The sequence below is a fragment of the Pseudochaenichthys georgianus genome, chromosome 8 (genome assembly GCF_902827115.2).
Source record: "Pseudochaenichthys georgianus chromosome 8, fPseGeo1.2, whole genome shotgun sequence".
NCBI classification, from domain to species: Eukaryota; Metazoa; Chordata; class Actinopteri; order Perciformes; family Channichthyidae; genus Pseudochaenichthys; species Pseudochaenichthys georgianus.
This window is the reverse complement of record NC_047510.2, coordinates 13,663,797-13,677,574: the sequence shown is the minus strand read 5'-3', so window position 1 is coordinate 13,677,574 and position 13,778 is coordinate 13,663,797. Positions and strand designations below refer to the sequence as shown.

Here is a 13,778-nt window from a genome sequence, read left to right as displayed (position 1 = left end):
TGGGGAAAAAGTGACATGATGTTCAGAATAAATGCCCCAGATGGGAAACACTGAGGAAAGAGTAGAGCGCTAGGAAAACTTGTGTTAGAATCACAGCCGGGCTGATTTCTTTAGAAACAATTGCACTTGTTTTTTACCCACATTTTTACCCACATTTTTACCGATTTTAATTCCCCCGATTGCAGTAAACGATTTGTTTTCTTCAAGCTCAAACTGTGTGGGTTGGTGCAAAGCAGACGCACAGGAAGTGAAGAAGTGAGAAGATGAAAGCTGTTCTCAGGTAGAGACAGATAAGACGTTATGCCACATCCTGCCTCACTTTCTGGCAACGTGAGCTGCCAGACCGGAGGAATTTGTAGCTCTAGCACGACGACTAGACACTGTTTGCACGTACAGGCAGTGATTGTGGTAAAATGCTTATTACCTTCAGGCAAAGAGGAGACAAACTAAATATTTTAAACATGTTCAACAGGCAGAGGGATTAGTAAACCTTGTACAAGTCTTACTACAGCAATGTAGCTCTTTATTCTCACACAAAGGGTATTACATCGTATTTGTATCCGCCTCAACAAAGCAGCAGCATGTTGTTGAGCTCTGTCTCGAGGACTTGACATGCAAGAACTCTTAACAAAGCGAGTCTAGATTGGTCAAAATAGCTACGTGCAGATTTAGATATTACACACCACCCTGAATGCCGTTGGGGTTGGGCATCAACAGATGCAGCCAGGCTGAACCATAGACAGACAGACCAAGTTAGAAACTGAGAGGACTTTCTCAGCTGTTGCTTCTGTCTCCGGTCTCCTTCCCCCCTCACAGCCACATTGTGTCATTAATCCAACAATAGGCTACATGAAGCCTTTCACAGCTCAATTCACTGTACATGCTTTATGCCTAAATAATGCCGGCATTATTCAGATGATATCAGATGGGATTAAACACGACCTTTTTAAGCTGACACTTTCCTAGAGGTGATGAAAAATACAGTCTCGCACCCGTGGGCATGCATCAAAATCTCATCTGTGTGGTTGCCAAAACACATTTCTGTTGTCTCGGGTTGGGCCTTATGGCATGTGAAATATTGTTTTAAAAAGCAATTGCAGTCTGACTGTTTTAAATATGATTTCCCAGCAATTCAAACTTGGGGGGACTTTTCACCCCTTTCTGAGATGGTTGGATAACACCTAAAACGTGTAACTAGGCAGAACATGTTTTAAATGGCACACATGTGAAGGAGAGGGTAATATAAGATGCCAGTGGGTGGAAGAAGGATGACAGGAGGAAAGGGAATTGGGAAGTAGAGTAGCCCATTTGGAATGTCTGACTCAGGGAGAAATGGAAAAAAAAAAATTGAATTGGCAACTTGACATGGGAGTTAAAAGGAGGTAGGATGGTAAGAGTTGAGAAATGGGATAGCGTTAATGTGGCAGACAGTAAAACAAGGGAGGAAAAAAAGTTGAAGGGGAGGATAAAGACAACAGAAGAAAAATGCACTTAAACACTGACTCATTTGCTAAAATGTCTCTGCTATTTGTTGTGGCACGCTATTGCCAAGGGAATTTCCTGATTATCTTTTAAAAGTTGGTTTGTTTCATGAAAGGAAATGTTCGCACACACAGCTATTAGAGACAGACACATGATATATTTGGGGAAGAAATGTTGGTAGATCATTAGTACAAGTGTACTTCTAGTTGAAACATCCTGTTTCCCTTTGCACTCAACAGTGTTGCTGAACCTACAGCCAACGGGCCAGATAGGGTACCGAACCAAAGCATTTACACCTACGGTACAAGTTGTGGCTATTAAATGCTCTGGAATATCTGAGAAGAGGATGAGTTTTGGGATGTTCATCATTTTAATCTGATGAATAAATAATGTTTGTTTAGCAACTGGCCCTCTGCTTCCTGTCATGTTGAAAAAGTGGCCCAGAGGCAGACTTAGCCAGTAGAGTATCGAGGACCTACAGTATACATGAAACAACTACAATAAACTGGTGCTCAGCTCACTGCATTAACATCACACTGGTTAACACACTCCAGTGACTCCAGTAACAGCAGGTAGATGCGACCATATGTCATCCGAGGCATGGCAGGGGTCAAAGGTCGGCTTCCTACTAATGATTACCTGCTGAAGCGTGTGGTTTTCGCTTCTCTGTGTTTGTGTGTGTCCGTGGTGACAGTGCAACAAGCAGCACGCACGCACACACTTTCCGTCAGCACCATGCCAGCTCATACCGTCCTCTGGCCATGAGCTCATAAATAAGTAAAGCTTTAATGTGAAGCAAAATAAAAACTATTATCAAGTAAAACACACGACTGGCTAAAGAGTGGCTTTACATTTATGAAGAATAAAGAGTTTGCTTCAGGCCGTAGCCAAGTAGATCTTTAAAGACACTAAGCTCGGCCTTATATCTACCCCACCACAACGCCATCAGGAGAGCTTTGTGGCTCTGGTTTATGAGAAGGTCTTAGCTTAAAATGAGAAGAAAAATCCTACCAGGCTTAATAAAAAATACAACAGTCAAGATTTTGGAAGGTAAAAGCAGAACAAGATGTAGTCGGTCTTTTAAGCTAAAAGTCTGCAGGTATGCACAAGATATCCCAGCCCCCATTTTTTTAGTAATAGCTGGTTATGTTATCAGTTTACACTGGAGCCAGACTTTTCTGCAAGAGTGTGTGTTTGCTTTTGCGCAGTTGTGTGTGTGTTTGACCACATGTAATCAGCGGGCAGCTTGCACTGTGTGTCTCTTTGTGACTCGCATGAGGAATGAGCTGAGGGGAGGTTTGGGTCAATGGTCAGACAAAAGGGGATAACCTTCTTCTTTGCGGCAATTGTCACACTTCGTGGCCACTCCTTAATTCATACTGTGAACAGGTGCATCGCATAAGGCCGGAAACAAGTCTTTTGTTTTTGTGCTCAAAGAAAAGCCTGACATTTCGGAAATGTGCTAATTTGCATTGTTCCGAGGAGTTTGATAAGAAGATTATGCGACTCTCACATCTGTCCGCTGTGGAGGCTTATGCATTTATTTATTCGGCTTTCTTTTTTCTTCCTGTTCAGTATTCATTGGTTCCTTGTTCTTGTTTTCTAATAATTAATTTAGACTTGCCTTTACAACACTTATTAAAACGTTATGTATTTAAGTTCCTGTTGCTGCTTGGGTCCTCCTGCTCCACTCTTCATCACAAAACCACGACGGAGAATGAATGAGTTGGTCAACCAACACACTGGGAATTAAGAAAATGTAACTCTCATTTTGTAGAAATCCGGTCATATGGATTAGATTTACTTGTAGACTTGGACCATGTGTTGGTCAGTGTATCCTGACAAGGGGAGAGGGGGGGGTCAACAAGTCATAGTGATCATCCTCTGAGGACTATGCACAGCCAAACCTAATTTCATGGTAAATGCGGGCAGTGGATGCAAAAAGAAAAAATGTTAATCAAATATTCTACCTGTTTCCTTACATACTATCAGAAATCTCTTATATTAACCCCCTGCAAACCACAAATAGTAGAAGGGTTTGAACCATTGCCTTACTTTTCCACGTAAATAGTAAATTGTACGTGTTAACGATGAATCTTCCACGCAAACCAAAGTTAGCCATGGAGTGCCACAGGGCTCAGTGCTCGGACCTATTTTGTTCACATTATATATGCTTCCGTTAGGCAATATTATAAGGAATCATTCTGTAAACTTTCATTGTTATGCGGATGATACTCAACTATATTTATCAATCAAGCCTGATGAAATTAATCATCTAAATAAAATTCAAGACTGCCTTAAGGACTTAAAAACGTGGATGACCTTAAACTTTTTGATGTTAAACACGACCAAAACTGAAGTTATTGTACTTGGCCCGAAGAATCTACGAAACAAATTATCTAAAGACATACTAACTATGGATGGCATTAATTTGGCCTCCAGTGAGACTGTAAGGAATCTTGGTGTTATATTTGATCAGGATTTATCCTTTAACGCCCACATAAAATCAATTTCAAGGACCGCCTACTTCCATCTACGTAACATTGCAAAAATCAGGCATATCTTGCCTCAAAACGATGCAGAGAAACTAGTCCATGCATTTGTTACTTCTAGGCTGGATTATTGTAACTCTTTATTATCAGGGAGTACCAAGAAGTCAATCAAGTCGCTTCAGCTGATTCAAAATGCTGCGGCTCGTGTACTAACCAGAGTTAGGAAAAGGGACCACATTACTCCTGTTCTGGCTGCCTTACACTGGCTCCCTATAGAACACAGGATAGAATTTAAAATTCTTCTTCTCGCCTACAAAGCCCTTAATGGGCAGGCGCCATCTTACCTTAAAGAACTCATTATACCCTACTGTCCTACTAGGGCATTGCGTTCCAAGAATGCAGGGTTGTTGGTTGTTCCTAGAATCTTTAAAAGTACAATGGGAGCCAGAGCCTTTTCTTATCAAGCTCCACATTTGTGGAATCAGCTTCCAGTTTGTGTTCGGGCGGCAGACACCCTATCCGTTTTTAAGAGTGCGCTTAAGACCTTCCTTTTTGATAAAGCTTATAGTTAGGGCTGATTAGATTCAGCCCCTAGTTTTGCTGATATAGGCTTAGTTTGTCGGGGGACATCTTACTTCTTCCTTCTCTCTGTCTATACCCGTGTACACTCATGTTCCGATTAACCCAGCTTCCCCAAATGTCTTTCTTTTTGGTGTCTATATACGCTGGGATCCGGAGTCATGGATGATCCTGCGGTCCTGTGTCCTGGATCGCGAGCGCTGGATCTTGAGTCGTGGCTGTGGTCCTGGATCATAGGTCCTGGATGGATATCCTCGTGGATTCATCTTCCTATTATACACACATGCATTTCCAAACATTTGGACTACCTATGTTGCAAATGTATTATCTTTTCAATTTACACACGGCATCTATTGCACGTCTGTCCGTCCTGGGAGAGGGATCCCTCCTCTGTTGCTCTCCCTGAGGTTTCTCCCATTTTTCCCTTTAAACTGGGTTTTCTTTGGAAGTTTTTCCTTGTACGATGTGAGGGTCTAAGGACAGAGGGTGTCGTATTGTCATACTGATATTCTGTACACACTGTGAAGACCACTGAGACAAATGTAACATTTGTGATATTGGGCTATATAAATAAACATTGATTGATTGATTGATTAAATCACATTTTGTTGAGTGCTGGCTGTGGCCCAGGCCAGGAGGGTGCCATTGTGTTCTTGAGATTTGTTCTAATTCACACAAACAAATACTTCTTTAGCCTCAATTAATCCAGAGGCCGCCTTCGAGACCCCCATTAACGTCAACCAGCATCCGGCCTCCCATTATTTTAGATCTTTCTTCAGTTCCTTTTCACCCTTACAAGACCTCCCAGAGAGACACATCCAACCAAGTGTATGCACTCATATGTGTGTGTTTCCACTAGTTTAGCACTCAGACGCCGCAGACATGACTTATAGCTCACCTCGACAGCCAGTTATTCACACGTCCCTCCAGGCCTCTGTGTTGAGACTGCCTTCTTTATCACACCCCTCTTTTCAGCTGATCTACTCACAAATCAGACCCCAAGCCGCCAATGAATCAAACATATCTCAACATACTTTACCTTCACTCAATTTTCCACAGGAATGATTATTTTTGTGAGCATTATACACTTTTGTGGGGACAGAATGTGTTAAAAACCAGATGAATTTCTCTTTAAATTATATATAAAAAGAGTATGAGAAGTTCCAGCCTCTAGTGGTCTTCAGCTCTTTCCTCGGGATGAATAGGAACATAAAACACTGGTAGGAATACAGATTGGGTTAGCCGCCCTCCAGCCCAATGTCTGTGGCCGCACTGAGGGAGTGTCCCCACTTTGATGGGACACTCGCCCTAGGCAGGCCCTCCGCTAATTCGAAACCCCACAAATAAAGTCAAGGGTTAGCGCCATCTGTTAGATTTAACATCATCTTCCTCTTGAATTTCAACAATTTATCTGAGGATATGAACTTGGTATGTGTTTGGTTTATGATCTTTAAAACTGGTGTTGGATTACCATGTTTCAGGTCATAAAGCCTACATATCTTTATCTTCATTCATGGCCTGGTAATTTATTAAAGACAAGGCCCCTTGTGTTAACAGACACTGAATCCCTCCATTGTCTCTCTTCCTCGTCTATTGAGTGGAGTGTCTGTTGGAGAGGGGACCATCCGCACTGTGGGATTGGGTTATTTGCTTCTTTGCTACTATTCGCCTCTCTCTGGCCATAACTCTGAGCTCAGTGAGCTTGTTTCTCACACCCCTCACTCCAGCTGGCGGACAGGAAGCGACTCTGTCTGCGACTCGGCTGTCGAGCGGCCGTGTCTTGTGAGCGTTGCGATGGCAATGTGTAGGGACGAATGTGTAGGGACGGCAAGAATGCAGCACCCAGATGCTGGATCTCGAGGAATTCCCCTGCTGACGCAAGGCCAGACCAGAGGAATCTGCTGCCACATCAATGTTAAGACCCAGACTCCAGCTCTGAAGACAGATGACTCATTTGGAGACTACAGATCTCTCTTTTGTTGAAATAGAGAACAGCCTAAAGGCTTTTCTCTTTTCAAATGAAGAAACTGGGGTTTGAGCGCCTTAAACACATGTCACATGTTATCATTACAAAAATAGCTGTCTAACTAACATTCTTGTACTCTAATATGATACGTGTTCACAGACTTTAAACAACAACTTTACTAAATGATTTGCCACGATGTGGGTATTTGCATCAATGGTAGGTCGTGTAAAGATGGGTTTGCAATCACACTCAGGAAACAAAAATGACCCTTTACAAAGACTTTAAATCTAGTCTGACATCTCTCTCATAAAAGAGTTTTCCGGTGCCTTTGATGTCACCTTTGTGTGCCATGTAACGTTAATGAGGAGAACAGCACATGTCCACTGCAGTAAGTGATCCGAAGCGCTGATCAAAGACCCCAGAGACAGATCAGTCATGTGATCGGGCTCTGATTCCACTGTGAGACTCCGACAGTCAAGACGATTCATGAATTAAAAATATTCAAAGCTCTCCGGGATGAGGACTCAAACCCTGTTTTCTCATTGCTTCAGTAAAATTAAGGAGGACATGTTTCCAAAATCAAGTTTCAGCTGACTTGCAATGTAGTGTGAAGTTTCTCCGGTCATTTGTTTTTACCATAATTTGCTTTTACTTTGTTAACATGTGTAGTTGCAGACTTTTGATTTTTTTTTTTTTTGATTTTGATATACTTTATTAATCCCCGTGGGGAAATTGTTTCTCTGCGTTTGACCCATCCTAGTGTTAGGAGCAGTGGGCAGCCATTTTGAACAGCGCCCAGGGAGCAGTGTAGGGAACGGTGCCTTGCTCAGGGACACCTCGGTAGCACTTGGTCTTGCCGTGACTTGAACTGGTGACCTTCCAATTAATGGCTTGGATCAAATTAAACAATTTAGCGCTGAAAAGTAACACAGGTTGTATAATTCATATAATCTAACAGTTCTTAAAATCTTAATTGAATATTTTCTGACGTTAGATCGACAATTAATTTCTAAGGAAAGTATTTTTACTATACACCTATCTGACAGATTACATAAAAAGTAGTTACCTATTTAATATTTCAAACAAAAGCACATGATAATCTATAATACAACACATTGTAAGTAATTAAATGATTGATCTATGACTTGTTGGGCTTTTAACCCATTACAAAAGTATCAGATGTCTACGAGTAGTAGCAGTTCGATCAGCTGTTCTTCTTTCTGCTTTCATTGCTGACTTTAAGAGGGGTTATATGTTCAGAAAAAACATTCAAACTAGCTCCATCTGAGGCAAAAAAACTTAAATTGGAACTCTTAATTACATTTTACTTATAGTATTTCTATACTTTCACTGAATTAAAATCTTAAACTTTTGCTTAATAGAGATTTCTATATGTTCTTCATTGAGGGATCTTACCTCTTCTGACACCCAGTAGTGAATGTATCAAACCTCTTTTACTGAAGGAGCCATTGTGATGGATAACCAATCTATAAAGCATTAAAATGATCTGTTTACATAATGAAGCCATTAGTGACAACCCAAAAACGTTTAAAACATATAACCTAAAGACGTACATCTGTTTTTTTTACAGTATGACACTAAAGCCTTTCTCTTTAGGATCAAACAACGGTGACTGCTGTGAACTGTCATCCAGTTTACGGTAAGTGTAAGGGCGTGTAGGGCGTGGACACCTACCAATTTCAGACACACTAACCCTGTCACCTTCCTCAAATGAGGCGTAAACAAGGAAGGAATGTGGAGGTGAGCAGAAACCAACAGAAGCTGGAATGTTATTGACAGTCAAACTGGCCGATCAGCTCAGGTTATTGCCCTTATTAGGCTGTGTGCTGCATGCCTGTCATGGACATGCTATGAATGTCACTCCTAAAATTATATTCGATTTCTCGGGTTGCAGACGTAACGGAAAAAGCATTTTATATAACTTACAGTTAATAATCATACACTTGGACTTGGACTTCCCCTATTCATGGTAACACTATCTGCTGCCTCCACAGAAGTCTGCTTTCTAAAACCCAAATTATAGGCCAAAAGTTCTTATGTAATAATTACCATGTATAATAAATTGTCAGCAGAAATGTTCGCCCCAGTTACGGCCAATTGATCTGGCCATGTTGGAGGTTTTTCAGCCGGAGGATCATGCAGCATGGCATGTTTCCCAGATCCTTCTGTTGACCTTTAATCTGTCATCTCATAAATGCAAGACAGATTAAACTGCTGTCTACCACAAGGGTGTCTGAGAAATTCCCCAGCATGTCACTATGACCTCTTCTATCTCTGGAGAAAAGCACCTTTAACTCTTCTTTTCATCACTTTAAAAACAGTATTAGTACAAGAGGAAGACAGATCTACATTAGCATTACAATTAAGAGCCACTTATATGACAAAACAGAGTGATGTGAGATTAGCACGTAGCAGCGTTTACAGAAAGTACACACTTAGAGGAGTTGGCTCCTTGTCCTGCTAATTGTATGTGAAGGAAATGATGTTGAGGAGGATAAGATCCAGATGGTCATGGGAATGTTTTGTATCTGCATGTTTAGCTCAGACTGGAAAGCTGTTTAGAAGAAGTATATTTACATAATCCAGTGTTTATTTGAAATAGAAACCCCAGTGATAATAATAATAAATCATCCTGATTCTTAAGGAGCCAAAAAGTGTTTTTAATTCTTACATTTTAAGACGCATATAAGTCTTGTTTCATTTTATATTGGTATCAGTATCTAACGGTATTGGACTTTAACTTTTACTACCTCTTTTATGTGGCAAGACATTATCAGCATCATACTTCTATTTCTGGACAAAGACGTAACGTACATTTGAATTTGCGTCAAAGTTACCCAGGTGCACTCAGTGACACAGATTTAAGTCAGGCATCTAGCTGGAAGAAAACATACTTTAAAATGTCATTAAGTTACACTATGTTACTTCGCTAGAAATTTAGCATTAGCAAAAGTGTAGAGCAGTCAAGTGCAATCTTCTTCTACAATAATAAACAACATACCGTAATGTATTGAGTCTTTAAATGCCTTTAGCCATTAAGATGTGTTTATTTCATCAGCCGTTCAGACTACAGGTTAATTCAAATGAACAGGAACAGTGCAGGAAGTGGAACAGAAAAAACAAACATCACACAAAAGAACAAAGACATTCTAAACACTGAGAGATTCAAGGTAAAAGTTTCACTGCATGTCAATTACTTTCAACATTTGTCATGAACAAAAAGATTGAGGAATCAACCGATAAGTGTGTGGAAAAACACAGATAAGGACAAAACAGAACAGGTATGTTAGAAATGGAGAGAGGTGACATTTATTTCTATTGAGGGCGTTCAAGAGAAGTATTTGTTATTGTAATAGCGAGGATTACCTTCCAACTGTGGGAGTGTGGGATGTTCTGAGCCTGTGCTGAGAGCACATAACAAAGATTACTGAAGAAATCAGATCCAATAAACATGTCAATTAGAGAAAGGGTGAAAGCAAATGTGCTAGGCGTTTAGCAGGTTTGCATGCCACAGGTGTGAAATATTATGTCAGCTTGTTCTTTGCTCTTGGGAACATCGAGGATTATGCAACTGTGGTATGGGCTGTGAAAATGTCCTGTGTTCTTGCAATTTAATAAGGTGATAGTAATGTACAGACTGTATGCCAAGGTTTCACTGCAGCTACCGTTTAACAGCGGGGAGGTATTCTTGAGAAGCAGAAACAAATATAATATCTCACACATCTCGGGACAAAACGTCATTATTCAGGTCCAAGCCTTGCATGTCCCTACTGCAAAGGACTGTAATCTCCTTTTCTGTGAACCGTATGCATATGAGAGTCAGGGGAAGTGGCTTTGCGGAGAACTTGCACATGATCACGCAGCAAAGAGGTTTATAAGCTGAGAGACAGGAGGCATGTTTGACTGCAAAATGCTGTGGTGTGGTGCGCTGTTTATGTCATGCATTCTATCACAAAGCATCATGTTATGTCTACTTGGTTACTGTGTGTCCAGGCCCAGCTGTAAACAGAGGGTATCTAGGTAACCGTGGGTAGAGAACGCCACTGATTACCAGTGTCTGCATGGAGAAACATTATTTAGGAGTGATTCAGATATAAGAGATGCAGCTGAAGAGGGATAGAGAAGAAGAAGCCGGTAAGAGTGGTAGTGCTTAAACATGCCTGAATGTACTGCAGGGAACTGATTTTTATGTGATAGCGGGTAAATACCAGCATGGCTGAGTCAGCTGCCATGCCCCGACACACCACCCATCACCTCGTTTCACCACATGACAGGTGAGGGCCTGATGCATGGAGTGCCTGGCATTCTCCGCCTGCTGCACCTGGGAAAAATAGACAGAGAGCCAAGAAAGAGAAAGAGAAAACACCTGGAATATGTGCTTCACTGCAAATACCGATACAGTTAGTTTAATGTCCTTACATGCAAACTTCTATACGGCAGCCCCAAATCTACACACTGAAAACACTGAGACATTGACTTTTATTAAATGTATTTCGTCAGCAGATTTCACATAACTGTATAAGGTTAGTTGAAAGCAATAATATTGCGTTTAAATAAATAATATTAGGTTCAACCTCATATTATTGCTTTCCAGTAACCTAATACAGTTATGTGAAATGTGTCGACACAATACACTTAATTCAAGTCAACGGTTCGGTGTTTCTTGTGCCTTTTGACTCATGGTTGCTATCTAACCAGCTGAATCTTGCCACGGAACAAGTCTCCGATACATACAGTACCTCAGGTATGTTTGTGTCTGTCGCATATCAATAACCCCCATGGTGGTGCAGCTGGGGAATGTATACGCACTTGGAGTGTCCTGCGTTGACCTCCAGAAGAGTGCTTTTAGCTGAATACATGTCAGGGCAAGTCCCAGCGCACTCGAGGGCCTGAAGGCCGAGAAAAGAGCAGGAACAGGATGTCCCCAATTTAAAAGAGAGATGGAATGCCTTGCAGAGGTTGTTTCGAGGAGGAGGGGCATTTCCCATGACACAATCCTCTACTTCCTGGAGCGCTGGGGTTTTGTATACAAACTGGTTCTGTGGAATTGAAAAGCGGCAAGTCAGAAGTCAGGCTGCGGGCCTGAGGGCGAAGTGACGTCAGGTCTCATGTCCAGCGAGCAGCCATAACCCCATACTGTATATCACGTGTGGGAAATATGATGATCTCTCCCGTGACACGACCTGAGTGACCTTTGACCCTGCTCGTGGATGGAAGTTTGACCCTTCCGTACTAATACTAGTTGAGCATTACATTTTTATATTTGTATGTGTTTTTTATTTATTTATTTTGTATATGTTTCTAGTTATTGTGCTTTTTATTATGTTTTTAATTATTGTTTTTATTATCATACTCCCATTGGGTTATTCACTATTGTAGTTACTGCCTGCCCTGTACAGCACTTTGGTCAGCCGAAGGTTGTTTTAAATGTGCTATATAAATAAATAAAGATTGATTGATTGAGATTGATTCCCTTAGGGCCCACAGCAAGACTGCTATGTTTTTGCACTTGAAGTATTGATGACTTTTTTGTGAACTCTTGCAAATCCCGATCCCCTGATACGATTAAATCTGTGCAGCTCCAACATTCTAAAGAACCGTTTCATTGTATATGATAAAGTTTACATATTTCTTACAGTATTTACATTTTTTCAAGTACCATTTCGATGTTGTATTATAATGTCTCTATTCTTTAATTATAATTTATGACTTTTGCAATATTTGTATATATATTTCTCTTTCCTCTCAAAAGGTTTATGTTCATTGTTTGTTTATTTTCTGCACTCTACATCAAGACAACTATCTATAAGTAAACAACCTTATAATCAAATCAAGTTTTATTTATATAAAACATGTATTTATAAATGACAAGAATATGTTTCTCATGAATTGATGCAATGACATTGATTTTGTCATTGAATTGCTTAACTCTGTTTAATGTAATTCCAAAACTCTGTATTTAATAATAATGCATTTTAGCAGTTGTTCTAAAAAGGGTTCAGGGCATTGCACTCTATAAAGGAGAAAGTATAAAGTGTGCTGACTGTGTCCATGTGTGTAAAACTATTCATACTTTCCACACGTCCTCTCCTGTTTCAGCCGTGATGATTTTACCAGCAATCCCCACATTCCCTCTATATTAGCTTGTGAAAAATGCCCTGCATATTTCTCAGACTCTCTCTTTACCTTTTATTAAAGTAAACCTGCCATCCGTCGACAGGAGCCACATCTGTCATCAGGCGGCAGTTTATAAGTGGGCATATAAAGTAATAGCTCCTAGGTTTGGGTTTTTATCAGCCTGCATTAAATCCTCACAGGAGGGTATTCTTCCGACCTCTCAGTTTAGTCCCAGTTGTCCAATAGGCTGGATGGGTTTCACAGAACAGCGGATCCTTTCTATTTTTACCACAAATCCCTGTAACTTCTAATATGAGAGCGCTGTATCCAACTGCACATACAATAGAAGAAAGCATGCAGAGACACCATAAATAACATGTCTCCGGGCAAAATGTTTGGTTCAAAGTTGAAAACTTTGATGGAATCTATTAAAGTGAAGGAAAAAGTTGTGGATAAAATCTATCTGGACCCTGGATAGGCTCCAATACGTCCAGAACTCTGCCGCCAGGCTTCTCACCCACACCAAGCCATGGCACCATATCACCCCCACCCTCATCCACCTACACTGGCCCCAGTACTCATCGGACCTCCTCCATCCCTACACCCCTTCTCGGAGTCTGCGGTCCTCAGACACGGGCCTGCTCTCCATCCCCCGCTCTCGCCTCCGAACTGTTGGTGACAGGGCATTCAGTGTTGCGGCCCCCACCCTCTGGAATGCACTTCCTGCCGAGATCCGTAATGCTGCCTCCCTGGACATCTTCAAACCATCACTAAAAACACACCTGTTCACCCTGGCCTTCGGGCCCTAGCCCTTTTCTGGTCCCCCGGCTTCCTTTATTTATTTCTTTGGTTTGCCCGTTGATTGTCTGTTTGTTTTGTTTGTCCACCATGTACAGCGACCTTGGGTCCCTTGAAAGGCGCTATATAAATATCATTTATTATTATTATTATTATTATTATTATTATTATTATTATCTGCGTTGAGAATAGAGGGGGAACAAAGGTCACAGACATAGTAACTCCGCTTCATAAGATGCGAATGCTTTGTTATAATCACCCAATCCACCAAATCCAGACCAAAGCAGTTAAACTGTGGTTTTACATATGATATAAAACCTCTC

General features: G+C 41.0%; 1 protein-coding gene across 1 annotated transcript; it reads left to right on the top strand.

Moving 5' to 3' along the window:
* Positions 1–3,631: 3,631 nt before the first annotated feature.
* On the top strand, positions 3,632–4,546 carry LOC117451062 (uncharacterized; the record flags this gene model as incomplete). The annotated part of the gene is made up of 1 exon (XM_034089154.2): positions 3,632–4,546. A coding segment is annotated over one exon (915 nt), but the record flags the coding sequence as incomplete, so codon positions are not given.
* Positions 4,547–13,778: the final 9,232 nt, after the last annotated feature.